The sequence below is a fragment of the Pygoscelis adeliae genome, unplaced genomic scaffold, assembly GCF_000699105.1.
Source record: "Pygoscelis adeliae isolate BGI_AS28 unplaced genomic scaffold, ASM69910v1 Scaffold94, whole genome shotgun sequence".
In the NCBI taxonomy this organism is placed as follows: Eukaryota; Metazoa; Chordata; class Aves; order Sphenisciformes; family Spheniscidae; genus Pygoscelis; species Pygoscelis adeliae.
Genome location: NW_008824547.1, coordinates 1,255,803 through 1,269,868, shown reverse-complemented (window position 1 = coordinate 1,269,868; position 14,066 = coordinate 1,255,803). Strand labels below are relative to the sequence as shown.

At 40.6% G+C, this 14,066-nt stretch overlaps 1 protein-coding gene across 1 annotated transcript in view; it reads left to right on the top strand.

The window, feature by feature from the left end:
* Positions 1-497: 497 nt before the first annotated feature.
* SFMBT1 (Scm-like with four mbt domains 1) overlaps positions 498-14,066 on the top strand; it is a 33,455-nt gene continuing 19,886 nt past the window's right edge. Inside the window, exons 1-5 of the mRNA XM_009321809.1 lie at positions 498-603; positions 7,091-7,185; positions 12,093-12,333; positions 12,782-12,870; positions 13,802-14,048. Of these exons, the coding sequence (XP_009320084.1) occupies positions 576-603; positions 7,091-7,185; positions 12,093-12,333; positions 12,782-12,870; positions 13,802-14,048 (700 nt within the window). The 5' untranslated portion in view covers positions 498-575. The remainder of the gene's footprint in view (positions 604-7,090; positions 7,186-12,092; positions 12,334-12,781; positions 12,871-13,801; positions 14,049-14,066) is intronic.

Genomic DNA, 14,066 nt, shown 5'->3' with positions numbered 1-14,066 from the left:
TATAAAACACTATGTGTGCATGCACATGTGTATAGTAAGACAAAGGTGTGAAAAACAGCCAGTTTCAGGGCATTTTTTTTTTACATGTGCCATTCTCAGATGTTCTGCAGGGCAGTAATTTCTGGTTTGGGATAACAGAATAAGACGTTAAATGGTTCAGCCATCTACATTTGTACAGCCTCTGTATTTGTAGGGTGGGCTTATCAAAACAGACTGCAAAATTCTGTTGTGCTGTCTCCAAAACAATTCAGGGCTTTATTGGCAGAGATGAGTATTAAGAGAGTAGAGAGTGTGGAATAGCTAAACATACATAAACACAGTGAGATGCCCTTGTTTGCTTTAAGGTTTTTGGCTTATTGCTGGAGTAATGTTTTTAATGTATCTTAAAAGTAGTTAAAATCCGATAAAGATTTTCTTATCAGTTGTTTCTTTCAGGGTTTTTTCAGGATCCCTTCTTGAATGTCCTGGCTGCCAGTAGAATCGAAGGCGGGAGGCAACTCATGACCACTAAACCGTGACAGCCTCGGATTCCCCTGCTTCTGGCTGCTCGAAATAACCGCTGGGCTACTGTGGAGATGAATGGAGAACAGCAGTATGATGCAGGTAATAGTCCAGCTGAGCTCCCTGGCTAACAATTCTCAAAAAAACTTGGTGAGCGAGATGGAACAAAGATGAGCACAATGAATGTTTCACAGTGCATGTGTCTGATGCTGGGTACTGTATACAGGGAGAAACTCAAATTTCAGTGTGGGTTAGATTCTGGCTACTGGGCTTATGTTTGTTATTGCTCTATTTCAAAAGCAGGGTGTATCATTGGCTTAAAGGAGAACAAAATCTGACTCACCTTAGTAATTGTGTTTTTTAAGAAGCTGTGTCTGTTGTCTTTGTGGTATCACTATGAAATGGGCTTATGAAAAGCTCAGTGGCTTTAACGCTACTGTTTTAAGTCATTTGTCTGTCAGAGTGGTTAATACTATCTTGTCCTGTCCTTGTTTTCATCTTGTTCTTAATATTTTGACAAGGTTGTGCTGCTGGTTTAAAAAGTCAGATAACTGAAGTTGTTTGCTGCCATTGTAATCTGTCCTGTTTTTCTGATGTGCTTTGGTGTGCTCACTTTGATAGGCTTGGGATATCAACTCCTAACCTGCTGCAGAGTGGTATATTATGATAAATTAGCTCAGGTTTTGGTTTGCCTTGAAACACCAGGCTGGGAAGAGTGTCAGTCTGGGATGGCTGGGGATACTAACAGCTTTCTGAAACAGTTCTGGGGTTGTACACTCTTATGCGAAGGTAGGGACCATCTGTTTTTCTGACTTGTCTGCTATGCTTTGTTCCTTTTCCTTGAGGAAGTCCCTACCTATAGTGTTGGTACAGTTAATATAAAGTAAATTTTAATTTGTAGCTACCAGTGTAAACAATTGGATTAGGATTTTATCTGAGTATTACTTTCCTTTGGTACTTGTCCAACAAGCAGCTCTTCTCATAGGACAATTCACTATTGGTTGTTTTTGTACCTTTACTTTATGGAAGTCTAATTGCTGTCAGCATTACTGAAGAAATGTTAAACATGATTTTAATCTACAGTGCTTTTAGCAGAATGCTATGATCTGCTTTATGATGCTGAAATATGCTTTTTGATTATTAATTATAGCTAATCAGTCAAGTTGTTGTCAACATTATATCCTCAAATAAGCAAGAGAAAGCAGCATGCACAAGTATGCAGAACGTCTCCAGGCGCATGCAAATACTGTTCCCTCTGCTAGTGGAAACTGCTAACTTCTGTCATGCAGTGTAAGAAAGAGAAAAGGCTTTGAGCAGCTGAGAAGAACAGCGAGGAGATGTATACATGGTCAGCGATGGGGTATTCACAGGCTGATAGCACATCCCTCTGTACTAAACCCTTTATTGATATTTTTCCATCTTCCTCAAAAAGTATCAGAGGTCACACGGTCCTCTCTATGTGCTTTTGGAATAGCTGGGAAGGGTTTGATACTGTCTTGAAATTACTCAACAGCTATGTTCCTGAGCATCCTTTGTGTGCCTGGTTTGAGTACAGGTGGCTGTGGAAAGCAAACAATAACTGAAGACAGCTTTACTTGCTGAGTTCAAAGATAGTTTCCAGCAAATGCTACCCATGTAAGCATAAGCACATTGGTTTTGTCATGCCCTCTTAATTTTGTTTCCTGAAGTGCTTTGAGTTAGACTAGTCCCAACCACTACTGGAACATTCCCTTTATATTCTTTGACTGGTGTCATTTTTTCCACTTGGTGATTTTTAGTAGTTTTTGGAGATTCCCCTCTGTCTTTTTGGTTTTTACAGACAGGGTCTCTGCCTATAAGAACCCAGACAGTGGTCAAGGTTGTTGGTTGTGATGCTCTCCTGCACTATGAGGGGAAAAGACAACTTTCATTCTTGCCACAGTCTTTCTCAGCTGCTGAAATTCCAACCTGTCTTTATTTATTCATGGCCTTGCAGCTGGTATAGATGGAAAAGATTAACTGTTATTAAAATCAGATTGAAATACATCTAAGTTTCAGGGTGAGAAACCTTTAGGTTAGCTTTAATTGAAGGTCTTACAGACTTCAGTGTGATGTACTTAAATGTCCAATATGACAGTCTTCACCTAAATCACATTAACGATGCATGAAAATTATTTGCGGTGAGAATTTAACTCTAATCCAAAGATCAAAACAGTCTAGTATAGACTGTTTCCGTTGCAGGTATTTTTAAGGGCTAATGTCCTTAATATTTCACTACCTTCTTGTGTCTGAGTGGTACAATTCAGTATTCTTTCTCTTCCTGTATGTATCAGAGAGCAGCAGGACATAATTCATGGTAAAATTCAGAAAGGAAGAGTTAGTGTTCACAATAATGCTAGTAGAAATAGTGATAAATGGGAAGCGATATACCTACCTAGGAAACTTCTAATATTCTTACAGACTGTTTTCTCACTTCCAGAGTGGATAAGTGTTCTCCACAGAACCTCTGTAGGACACTTCTCAGATTTTACTTGAGAAAATATTGGCTTGGTTTGAAAGCTTTGCTGATAAAAACTAGTTGTATGGTGAGGCCACAGAAATGAGAATCGGTTCTGGTTTCTTTCCCCTCCATCGCCAAAGTTGTACTTTGCCACTGAGCTAATGTGTGGCTCAGTCATCCTGTATAATATAGAAAAATATGTCTCCGTGTAGTAGAAAGCTGAATTCATTTAGGACTTGTAGCAATTAAGGATATGGGGAGAAAGAGAGAACATACATACATGTACACCCGTGCAGCATTAGATTAATAATTGTGCTTTAGGATTAAATGAATTAAATATGATTTTGCTTGTTGTCATCTGTCATATTAATTTGTAACTTTTCTCACAGTAGCGAGAATTTCTGGTGTAAATATCATAGGGTTTATTGAGTAGTTTGAACTCAGACTGATCAGGATGTTTAATACAGACATATGGCCCCTCAGGAATGTAGCTTCATTAAACTGGTCCTCTGTGTATCCTGGGATCTGCTAACCCGCAAGGACAGTGCTTTGCAATAGGGTCTTGCAAAAAATACCAACAGACTAGATCAAAGGCTTGATTTAAACAGGGCCTGCTCTGCTGCAACTGTCCTGCCAATAAAACCAGAAATCGATTGGATTCTGACTCTCAAAGATTTCCAGCTAGCGTGAGCCTTACCAGAGAGTTGGTCCTTCGCCACGCTCTTGGAATGTTTCTGCATTCAGGTGTTGAAAAATAGATACTTGATTTCTGAGATTTTTCATGGTTTAGGTAGTCCTACTGCATGCCACAGTTAAAAAACTAAGTTACTGCTTTCACTATGAAACCTCATACAGCATTTTTGCTTGGAGCTTTATTCAATGAGCTTTTCATGTTCCGCATTGATTCAGTAAGTGCTGCGCTAAATAACTTGGAATGCTGTGGCAGGGCTGTGCATGAGAAGCAGCAGATAGATTTGTTAACTCCTATAGCTAAGCACGGCCCTCAGCTGTGTCAGCCTCCTAAAGGAAAGAAAGCACCTGAACTCCCCAGCTCTGTGTGCTCAGTGGTTGAAGTGTGAGGCTAATCACCTAGTCTCATTTAATTCTAAAACCTTAGTAAAGTGTAAATGCAAGCTGAGTTGAACTCTTATGAATGAATGGAACAGCAAAAGTTGAGGGTGCTTTTTAAAAAAGTTTTAAAAAAACCACAACCCTCTGACTCAACGAAACTCCCTAAAATAAAGCAGGAAGAGTATTACATTTGCAGTGAGTGTTAGACAGGAATTTGTGATATTCCCCCCCCACACGTGAAAAAATGAGTTGCCAGAGAGCTTCTGGGTGTGCTGGTAAGGTTTGGGCACTGTACAGTACAAAGCAATCTGAGCCCTTCTCACCACAGCGCAGACCCGGAAGGAAACGGCTCTTTTGGATATGAAAACATACAGGCTGCAGAGACCTGGAGTAACAAAGTGGAGTGACAAAGGACCTGTGGTAACTCTTGATCCAGTTGGGAACTGGTTTTAACCGTAGTTAGAGGCAAAAGGGTAGCTGGAGCAGCATGCAAACTGGCTTTCTCAGGAGCTCCTTGTAGCAATTAAGTGGCAACATAAGTTACTAATTGACCCTTTCAGTGTGTTAAGTGACCTGTGCCTCATTTAAGTAGCTTAACTGCCCTTTAGACAGTTATCTGATGATAACACGTTATTGAAGACTTGGTGCTGCAAGCTGCTTGGTAAAGAGCAAGGCTGGAAAGCCTCAAGATCCGTGTAGTATTCCCAGGTCGAGCTACTTGGCTTTCAAACTTGTTAAAAAGCACAGAGCAGTCACGTTGCTTTGTGTTTCTCTTCAAACAGGAATGCATTAGACATTGCAAGTAGTGCTTTTTACATACAAAGTGCTTTTTGGAGTTGGATGAAAGTGGGGTTGTTGCTGCTGTTTAGCAGCCGGGTGCTTTTCAGGGGAAAAGGGTGAGCTGGCTTCCTCTAGGCAGGAGAAAAAACAGACAAAGTTCGCTCTTGGTTTTGACTGACCATAGGTGTTGTGTTCGAGCTGATGTTTCTTCCCACTTTGGTTCTGCAGCTGTGAACTTAAGCATTTTTATGGTTCTATTAAAGTAAAATGCTGGTTTAATGACTTAAGAAATCTTAATCTGTTTTAATAACATTTTGCAATGGAATTATATTTTTCTTAGAATGACTTGCAGCGAAAGCTTTGATCAGCTCCACCCTAATTTGCAAACAGCTGTGGTCTGTGCCTTATCCTCTTTATTCCCTGAAAAAAAATTAAATAGAATTACTTACTTTTGTCCTTCTCTAGGTCTATTTCTTCAGTAAGTTAAAAATTATCCCCTAAAAGTGATGGTTATATTCAAGCTCTGACTTTTTTGAGCTCTGAGGCTTATGAAAGGCCAATATAACTAACTGTGGTTGTTTAAAAATAGCAAAATGAAATTGGGTTTAGGAGAGATATGAGCTGCCTTTAAAACAGATACTGTCATCAGCAAACAAAACCTAACTGAATATACATTTCTGAATTTGGGGAAATGATAATTCCTAGAATTACAATGAAAAGTTAAAGACAAGCTTAACAATCAGTTTGAAGATAAAATTAACATACTTTAATACTCAAGACTTGTAGATGATTTAACATAGCTTAGACTTTTGGGCAAATATTTGCCCCTCTCTGTTTGAGGACTAAGAACTGTTGTGGAGCATACTTAGCAGGTTGTCAGCATGTCCACGGGTCTGATAAGGACATGTAAGAGTACTTCATTCATTTTTTTGGACATGTAATGTTTCCTACTCAAGCTACTACTCCTTGAAAGAACAGTTGCCACCTGTCCTAGGAACAGCTGAGTGTGTAGGAAATGTTGGTGTCCTATAACCTTTGCTGAGCTCTCCTGGTGCTTGTGATACACAGAGATTTCTCTGTTTTCAAATATAAACAAGGTATCAGGTTTCCTGGTACTGAGAGATGGAAATCTCTCGTGTTCATTCATAAAGACAACTATGGTGCAGATGGTAGAATCGGTCTAAAAGTGAAAATGAAAAGCTTTACTTTTATGTCATGTCACTGCCATCCCATTTTGCGGCTGAACCTGAAGCTGTAGTTTGCGTGTTGAGGTTAAAAATGCTGCTTACATGAGGTGGGACCCTCGCTGGTCACCCCACGCTGTGCCCGCAGGAAAAATATAATGCGTCTGCGTGCTGAACTAAATAGGGGACCCACAATCCAACCTGTGTTGGCTGTGGCATCTTTTCAGCGGAGCGGGTTACACGTTGGAGAAAAAGGGAGTAGGAGGGGAGCAGGGAAGTAAGCCAAGAACTGAAGGGGAGACAGGGGCTGGGGGACAGGCTTGACAATAATAATAGAAAATCTGACTAATTGGTAGTGTGGCTCACTACAGCTGCTTGCTTCCTTAACGGCCTGAGTGAGTTTTGAACTGTGGCTTGAGTGGTTTTAGCGCATTTTTGCTTTAAATGCATCCAGAAATGAGATTTTCTTAGTCTAAAGAAGCTGTTACACCTTATGAGCTGGTTTTTTTTAAAGTGACTAACTTGAGTGTTCTTGATTTCAGTTGTGTCTCAAGCTCTTTTCTTTAGAACTACCCTGAATCCTTCTCTATGCTTTTGGTGTTTTATATCATCTAAATAAATACTATCTAACTTAGAAAAGAGGAGAGTCTTTTTTTTTTTTTTTTTTTAGTCAGTCTTTTCAAACCTCTTACTATTGGTATTGCCATTTCCTGGATGGTTTTTAATTTAATACACTGATGGTCCAGTGTGCCCAGAGTTTTGAGTCTCTTATATTTGTTGATACAAATACAGAACTCTTCTGCCTGTGTTCTCCTCTTACAAATTGTAAACAATTTGTGCTTAACCAAAATCTTTAAAATCTCACTATTTTTCAGACCAGATCCAACTTAAAGTGCCCTTCACATACAAAAAAAGGCTAAATAGTGTTGTCTGTGTGTTGAAATGTATAATGAAGTTCACTGCGCACTTGTGTACTCAGTCATTTGGAATTGAAGCAGGTTTTGCCATAGTGCTTAGTAGACTAAAACTTAAGCCAACAGGTTGCTAAACAGGAGGTGTTTGGCTTCTCTTCCAGATGCTGGTTCCAGTGTGGAAGAAATGGAATTCAATTGGGATGAGTATCTAGAAGACACAGGAGCAACTGCAGCCCCCCATGGGTCTTTTAAACATGTGAGTAAGGGAGTGTGTGTTTACTTACCATCTCCTACATTGTTTTTTTGATACACTGAATGATTAGGGTTTCTTTGTACGAGTTGATGCTCTCAAATCTGGAAGACTAACTAGAATCAAGTTTCTTAGAGTAATGAGAAATGAGGAATTTCACCTTTTTATTATTGTTTATCGTCTTCCTCTCTGTACAGGGTAATCCCCTGCACAAGTGCTAAAAGTTAAGGAACTCCTAGTCTTTTCTGCATCAGAAGATAAGCTTGATTTTTCTCATAAAGCCCAAACTGGCCAGTCTCTTTCTCCTTTTAGTGATTGCTACTGGACAACCGCTATGGAGGAGCTAGCTTTAGAAAGTTGGTGGCATAGTTCTTGAACAGCAGAATTCAAGTGTGCTCTCAAAGAAGGTTTTAATGGTGGCTCTCAAGGAGGCCAAGGAGAAAATAGTACCTCTGCCAAACACTTGACTGTAGTAGTTAGAAAACTGATTAGGATAATTGTCGATCACAGGCTTGATGGATAGGATGAAGTCTTGATAAGCCCTTGTCTTTGCCCTTGGATGTCTTTAATCAAATGTTTGTTGGTAAAATCCTTGAGTGCACTGTCCCATTGGGTGAGATCTGAATGTGAAGTCTGCTGCCTTGTACGGGGTCATCACTGAAGGTGAGCTGTATAGAGCTGGTTTCCAAACCTCTTGGATGTCTTCCAACAATTGAAACACTTTCCAGGCTGGCAGCCTGTATCCTTATCCACCTCTTTATTAAAGTTACTATTTAATAGTCTTTCAAAGACTGGCTGTGGGTCTTTTACCATGGCAATGAGGGTAGTGACTCGTGTGTGGCAGCATACTCCGTGGTACTCAGGCTTTCGGGTCCAGTAGAGGAGACTTAAATCACCAGGAAAACAAACTGAGGTCTGTTCGTGAAGGGTCACAAAGCATTTTGAGTCCAAAGGTAACCTGCAGAAGTGCAAAACATTAAAGAATCTATTAAAATATGGCAGTTGTGTTAGTAGTAAAGATGCACAGTAAACATAGACTTCGCAGAGGCTCTCCCATACACTGGGATGTAATTGTAAGCTTTTTGTTTAAAATAAACTTTCAGGTATCGTTTCTGAAGAGGAGAGGCCTGTGCTTGCTTTGTTTTTCCTTAGTGTACTAAGACTCTAGTGAGAGCAAGCTTACTCAGAGTGGTGGTGTCCGTTCAGCCCACATTGAGGGAGCAGTATGGAATCAGAGCAATGACATTTTGCAGTAGTGCGAGGAGCGGTCTGTCTGGTCCTCTGGTGTGGTTTCCCTTACGTGATCTCTGTTAAAGAAGCTTGCTATCATAGCTTGGACATTATGCAAACTAATTGTAATGCCAGCTTTACAGTGGTGGCCAACTGAATTCATGTTGCAGCTGTATTTTGTTAATCAGCAGGAGACATGTTTTGAATGACTTTGTTACCCCTGCACTGCACTCTTTGCCAACTCAGCTGTGTCAAACAAGAGGTCTGATTGCTGTGACCATCATCAGTAAAAATACAAATAGGTTTAAAAAAAAAAATCCACATTTTTAATTGTTGTTATTCCCTATGTGTGTAGAACACAGTGCAGTTTTGCTGGTGCAGGTAACATTGTCGTGGAGAGTGCTTTAGTGAGCAGGTGTGGGCAAGCCTAGCCGTGTTGCCCAGTCCTTTTCTGCTGCATTGGGTGCCCTCTCGTGGGCAGCACGGTGGAGGAGCTGCACTTGGTGAGCTTGGCTGGCCTCATTCCACACCCTGGCACGGGGGGCTGGCTGGGGACTTGGTGTGCCAGGAGCGCTGTGCAGGGGGTCATGAATAAGCATGAATATAGATGCCTGTGTGTTCAGGAGGGGAATTGCCAGGCATTTGCTAGCAGAGTTCCCTTAGAATTTGTCTGGAGGCCAATTTTGGTGTTCTCTGTAATAAGCCTGGCATAAAATTTTGGAAAGTTAATACTGACACCGAATTGACAAGCAGAGAGAGGAGCATATTTACAGCAGCGTCATATCACCTAGATCTTGCTGTTAATAGAAATTCAATAGTGCAAGGTCACGTGCTAAGGATTTCTGCTGTCCATTAGAAGGTAATGGTTTGGAAAAGGTAGAGGAGAACCTCAGTGCCTCCCAGTGGATAGTGACAGTCTGTCTATGTGACGAAGCCTTAAAAAAATGTTGGTGTGATTCCAGGATACGTCAGGTGAGAGATTTTCAGTTGAGAGCATAAAGGCAGTGATGTCTCCGTGCTAGCAACTGCTGGTCCCTCTGGCTGGAATCTGTGCAGTGCTAGTTGCTTGACTAGAATGACATATTTTTATAATCTACCATCAGGAGAGCTAAGAGACAGAGCGGACAAAACCTAAGCTGAACAATAATATTGGCACAAGAGCAAATGGGCATGTGTAAATAACTAAATTAGTTAATATAAACAAATTTTAGATGGAAGCTTAAGGTTTTTCTTTGGCTCTTTTTAAATATCAGAGTAGTGAGACTGTGACCAGCCTCCCATTATGAGTGGTGGGTGAGAAATACCTAACCCACATTGTAGGAGAGTACATGGTCAGGTTAAGAACATGTAATCCATGATTCAACAGCCCGTGTTAGCAAAGAACTAAACTTGCTGATGGGAGAGAGGACTTTTTTGTATTTGTATGCTTATACTAATTCTGAAAGTTTTGCTCTTACTATGAGCAAGATGCATTGGAAAATGTAAGCTACTTCCTCAAATTAAGCATGTTCTAATGTTTAATTTATTTGCATTTTAAAAGTTAAACAATATTGAGATCAAAGTGACTGTTTTGCCTACAATGTAGCAGGAAAAAGAGCTTACCAAAAACCTGGAGTTGGACTGGATGCCAGTGCTGTCATCCCACCCTAAGTCTAAATACACTTTCTCTAGAACTGTTGAATGCTCTTTTTTAATTCCTTTCTGCAACTTGTATATGTGTGTAACTTATTTTTAATACCTGTTTAGTGTTCAACATCATCTGAACACATGTATTTGCTATGTGTTCTTGCATGCTGTTAGTACTTTTTGTCTATTCTTTATCATTACTTCCCTTCTGAGCTGAGTCAGATCCCCAGGTCTGACCTGTGACATGGCACAAAACGGGGGGATAGTACTCGATGGGAAGGAGGGACCAGGGGTCGGAGCTGCCTAAGCAGTGCTTGTTGCTAGCTGCTTGTGGACATCTCAGCTTGCCATGTGTGCAGCAGGAAGCTGCTGCTCTCAGACCCACTGCTCCAAAGAAAATACTCTCAGAGCTTCTGCAGCACCTCCTGCGATCCAGTCTGCTCAGTGAGCCAGCCTAAAGAAACGAAGTTTTGTGCTTCAGACTCCTTAGTGGTGTCGTCTTGCCCAGCTGCCAGGAGAGGGTGCTAACTTCTTGGTCTCTGCTGTATCCACCGGGGAACTTAAATGACAGTGTTTGAAAAATGCACCTGACTTCAGGGAAAACTCCATCTGTTGCTGTTGGTTTCATTGATGCAGCTCTCTCCGCCGGGAGGCTTTGCTGAAAGTTTGGGCATAGAGACCTGCACAGATTTCCCAATTCCTCAGGCTTCGTGTCGAGCTCACGGCTTTTCTTTCAGGAATCAGAATATGAAGTCTTTAATAATAGCTCTTCAGCAAGGCAACTATCTTTTTGAAGAGATGACCTCTGTAATATCACTTCAAAATGTCTGCAGGTATTGGGTCCTGCTGATTTTGTTCTTAAGAAGGGTTTTCTCTAAGTGAAGGGTATTAACCTAAAGGATGTGAACAGTTAATAGAGGCATATGCTTTTCTTCCTGATGTGGTTCTCTTAGTTTTATTTTTAGCAAATCAGTATGTGCTGGCTGATGAGACTATAATAGCTATGGCAGTTACTGAACCGTCAGTGCAGAACTGGTAATAAATAACCCAGAAAATATCTACTGCATCTGCATCATACTGAAAGCCTTTCTTGCAGTTGATTCAAAGAGGAAATGGAACCTGGAACCACTTAAGAAAGAAAACACCAGTTACATTCAGCTGAGAACAGGGGATCGACATGTTAGATTTTTAATTAAGACTGAGGCCGTGGAATTAAGCGTAGCTCAGAAATGTACTGTAGTGAGAGCAGAACAGGGTCCTTTTGCTCTTTCAGGAGTGTTTGAGCTGGGAGAAGTTAGGGTTACTTTAAGTTAGGAAACTTAATGTTTTGCCTTCTCTTTTTGTTTTTTATGTTTACGCTTCAGTATCTGAGTAGTGTGCAGACAGATTCCTCACCTGCACACAACACACTCATACACACAGAGCACACAGTATTGGGTGCTTTATTGTTGTCAAAGCATGAGTTCACTGAAGAACATCTGCTGTTGATGTTCTATGCAATTTATGTAATAATGCTACATAGGGAATTATTTAGGTTCTTGGATAGAGACATTAAAATTCCTTATTCTGCAATTTGTGCAGATTCATGCCTTCTTAAATGAGCACGGCGGAAGAGACAGTGATATCATTATCTAAAGCACGTGTATGTACTTTAAACAGGCTTTTTATCCAAAGAGGTTGAAAGACATAGTTTAACACAAAAAGTCAAAGTTGTGTTGCTGAGCTAGACCTTTGGTTTTGCCTAGCTTGACAGCCCAGCTCTGAGTCGGAAAGCTTTTCAGTGGTGACTGAGGTATTGTCCAGGGCAGGAAGATGATTTGCAAGATATTGATTTAAGGTTGAAAAGATACTCTGAAACGCAAAGGAGATTTCATTAATGATGATTTTGCGTACATTCCAATTTGGGTCATGTAATGTGATGAACTTTTTTTCCCTGAAGAGACTGGATAGCATTTGGCTTGAGGTTTTTTGCTAATGAACATGTGTAAAAGGTTCCCCCTGTTGTTCCATGAAGTTTCTGGGAGGTGCTCAAATGTGATGATCTTCTTTCTCTTCAGGTGGATACAAGTTTGCAGAATGGTTTTGCCCCTGGTATGAAGCTAGAAGTTGCTGTCAAGTCTGACCAAAACACCTATTGGGTAGCCACCATCATTACTACCTGTGGGCAGCTGCTCCTATTGCGCTATGATGGTTACGGGGAAGACCGCAAAGCTGACTTTTGGTGTGATATCATGACAGCTGATTTACACCCCATCGGCTGGTGTGAGCAGAACAAGAAGATTCTCAAAGTGCCTGAAGGTATTGGCTCCGTATGCAGAAGTGGGGAGTACATACAAAAGTATGCTTTTGTCCGTTGTAAGCCTGGCAGGTAGTCTTCATAATTGCTGTTATGCGCAAGTGGTGTTGCTGTGATGACAAGTTGAGGTTGTCTGCCATGTTCTTCTGAAATGCTGTGATATAGAGTAGGAGGTTGCTCTTTCACCAGAGAGGATTTAACTTAATTTCAGAGTTAGACTTATTTTTACAGAGGCTTGTGGTTATCTTAATCATCATCCACCAAATTCTACTGCTTTGTCATTTCCATTAAAGATTTTGTTATCTTGTTTCTTCTTTTAAGGTGTTACTGGTGAGTGTGTGGCAGATTCTTGTGAATTAGGCAGTGCAAGAGTGTGGTAATGTCTTGTTGTCTGAATGATCTTTAACTGGCAGGAAGAATCACAGCCTTTCTCCTTCACTTTTCACTTAGGTATCAAGGACAAGATACCTGACCAGGAGGAATTCCTTCAGCGGGAGCTGAAAGGAGCATGCAGTGCTCCTACTAACCTGCTGGAGGGGGTAAGTGCTGCAATGTGCTGCGTCTTGGGTTTTGTCTTGGTTTTCCCCTTTGTCATTAAGGGAACTACTGTTCAGATTGTCAGTTCAATTCCTTTTTTAAGTTTAGGGAGCATTGTAGTATGCTGCTGACCTTAAAGTTCCACTCTCTAGTGTTTCCTATTTACAGTGTTTGATTTTGATAGTGTTGTCCTGAAACATATCTGTCACTGCAGGTTTGGGCTGTTCATTAATGCTATCAAAAGAAAAACCTTTTTCAAACTCCTTTAGGTTTCAGTCTTCCTCCTGTTCTGCTCCTCCTTCATGCAGCTCTAAAGAAATAATCCTTTATTTATCTAGCTTTCATGTTGTCCCCTTCCTTAGTTGACTCCTGTCACTGATTTTTTTAAATTTATTTTTTTACTAACGGGCAGGTTATTGTTTCACTTAAATCTTGCATCTTTGCTAGTGAAGGACCAAATTTTTATCCCCTCCTCTGTACTTAAAACAATATTTGCACCGCTTATCAGTGTGTGGTTGTAAAGTACAGAACATAGTTTTTTGAAAAAAGCCATTGACGTCTTCTTTACAACTAACACTTTTACCTTTGTATCTTTTCTGTCTAGTCATCTTTGTATGCTAGATGACTCAGTTTTAGAAAGAGATTATTCATGTTTCCTTCAAACCTTGAATATATAAGTGATAATGCTTCTGAAAATGATGATGAGGACTTAAGTGAAACGTGTGACTGTATCTACAGGCAGTGCAGAAGCTCTGATGCAAGCACCAGTGATTCTAAACATTGTCGTTTCTGTTGTCCTGTGTTAGTAAGGGACCTGTATTTCTTTACTTCTGTATTCATACTTTATTTATGCAAAAAGAATGTGTATAAAGAAATGGAAGTATGGGATTTGTTTTGGTCTGTTGTACAGAATAATTTGTGTTCTTTTTGTAGCTTCACAGAGGGAAAAATCCGTTGGATCTCATTGCGCCAGGCTCGCGACTAGAACTGCAAAACGTTCGGGATTCCCTGGAAGCCTGGATAGTCAATGTGGTAGAAAATGTTGGTGGGAGACTTAAATTGCGATATGAAGGGCTGGAGGATTCTGACAAATTTGACCAATGGATATTCTACTTGGACCCTTTCCTTCATCAAGTGGGGTGGGCAGCTCAACATGGATATAGCCTCCAACCACCTTCAGGTACTTCAAAACATATCT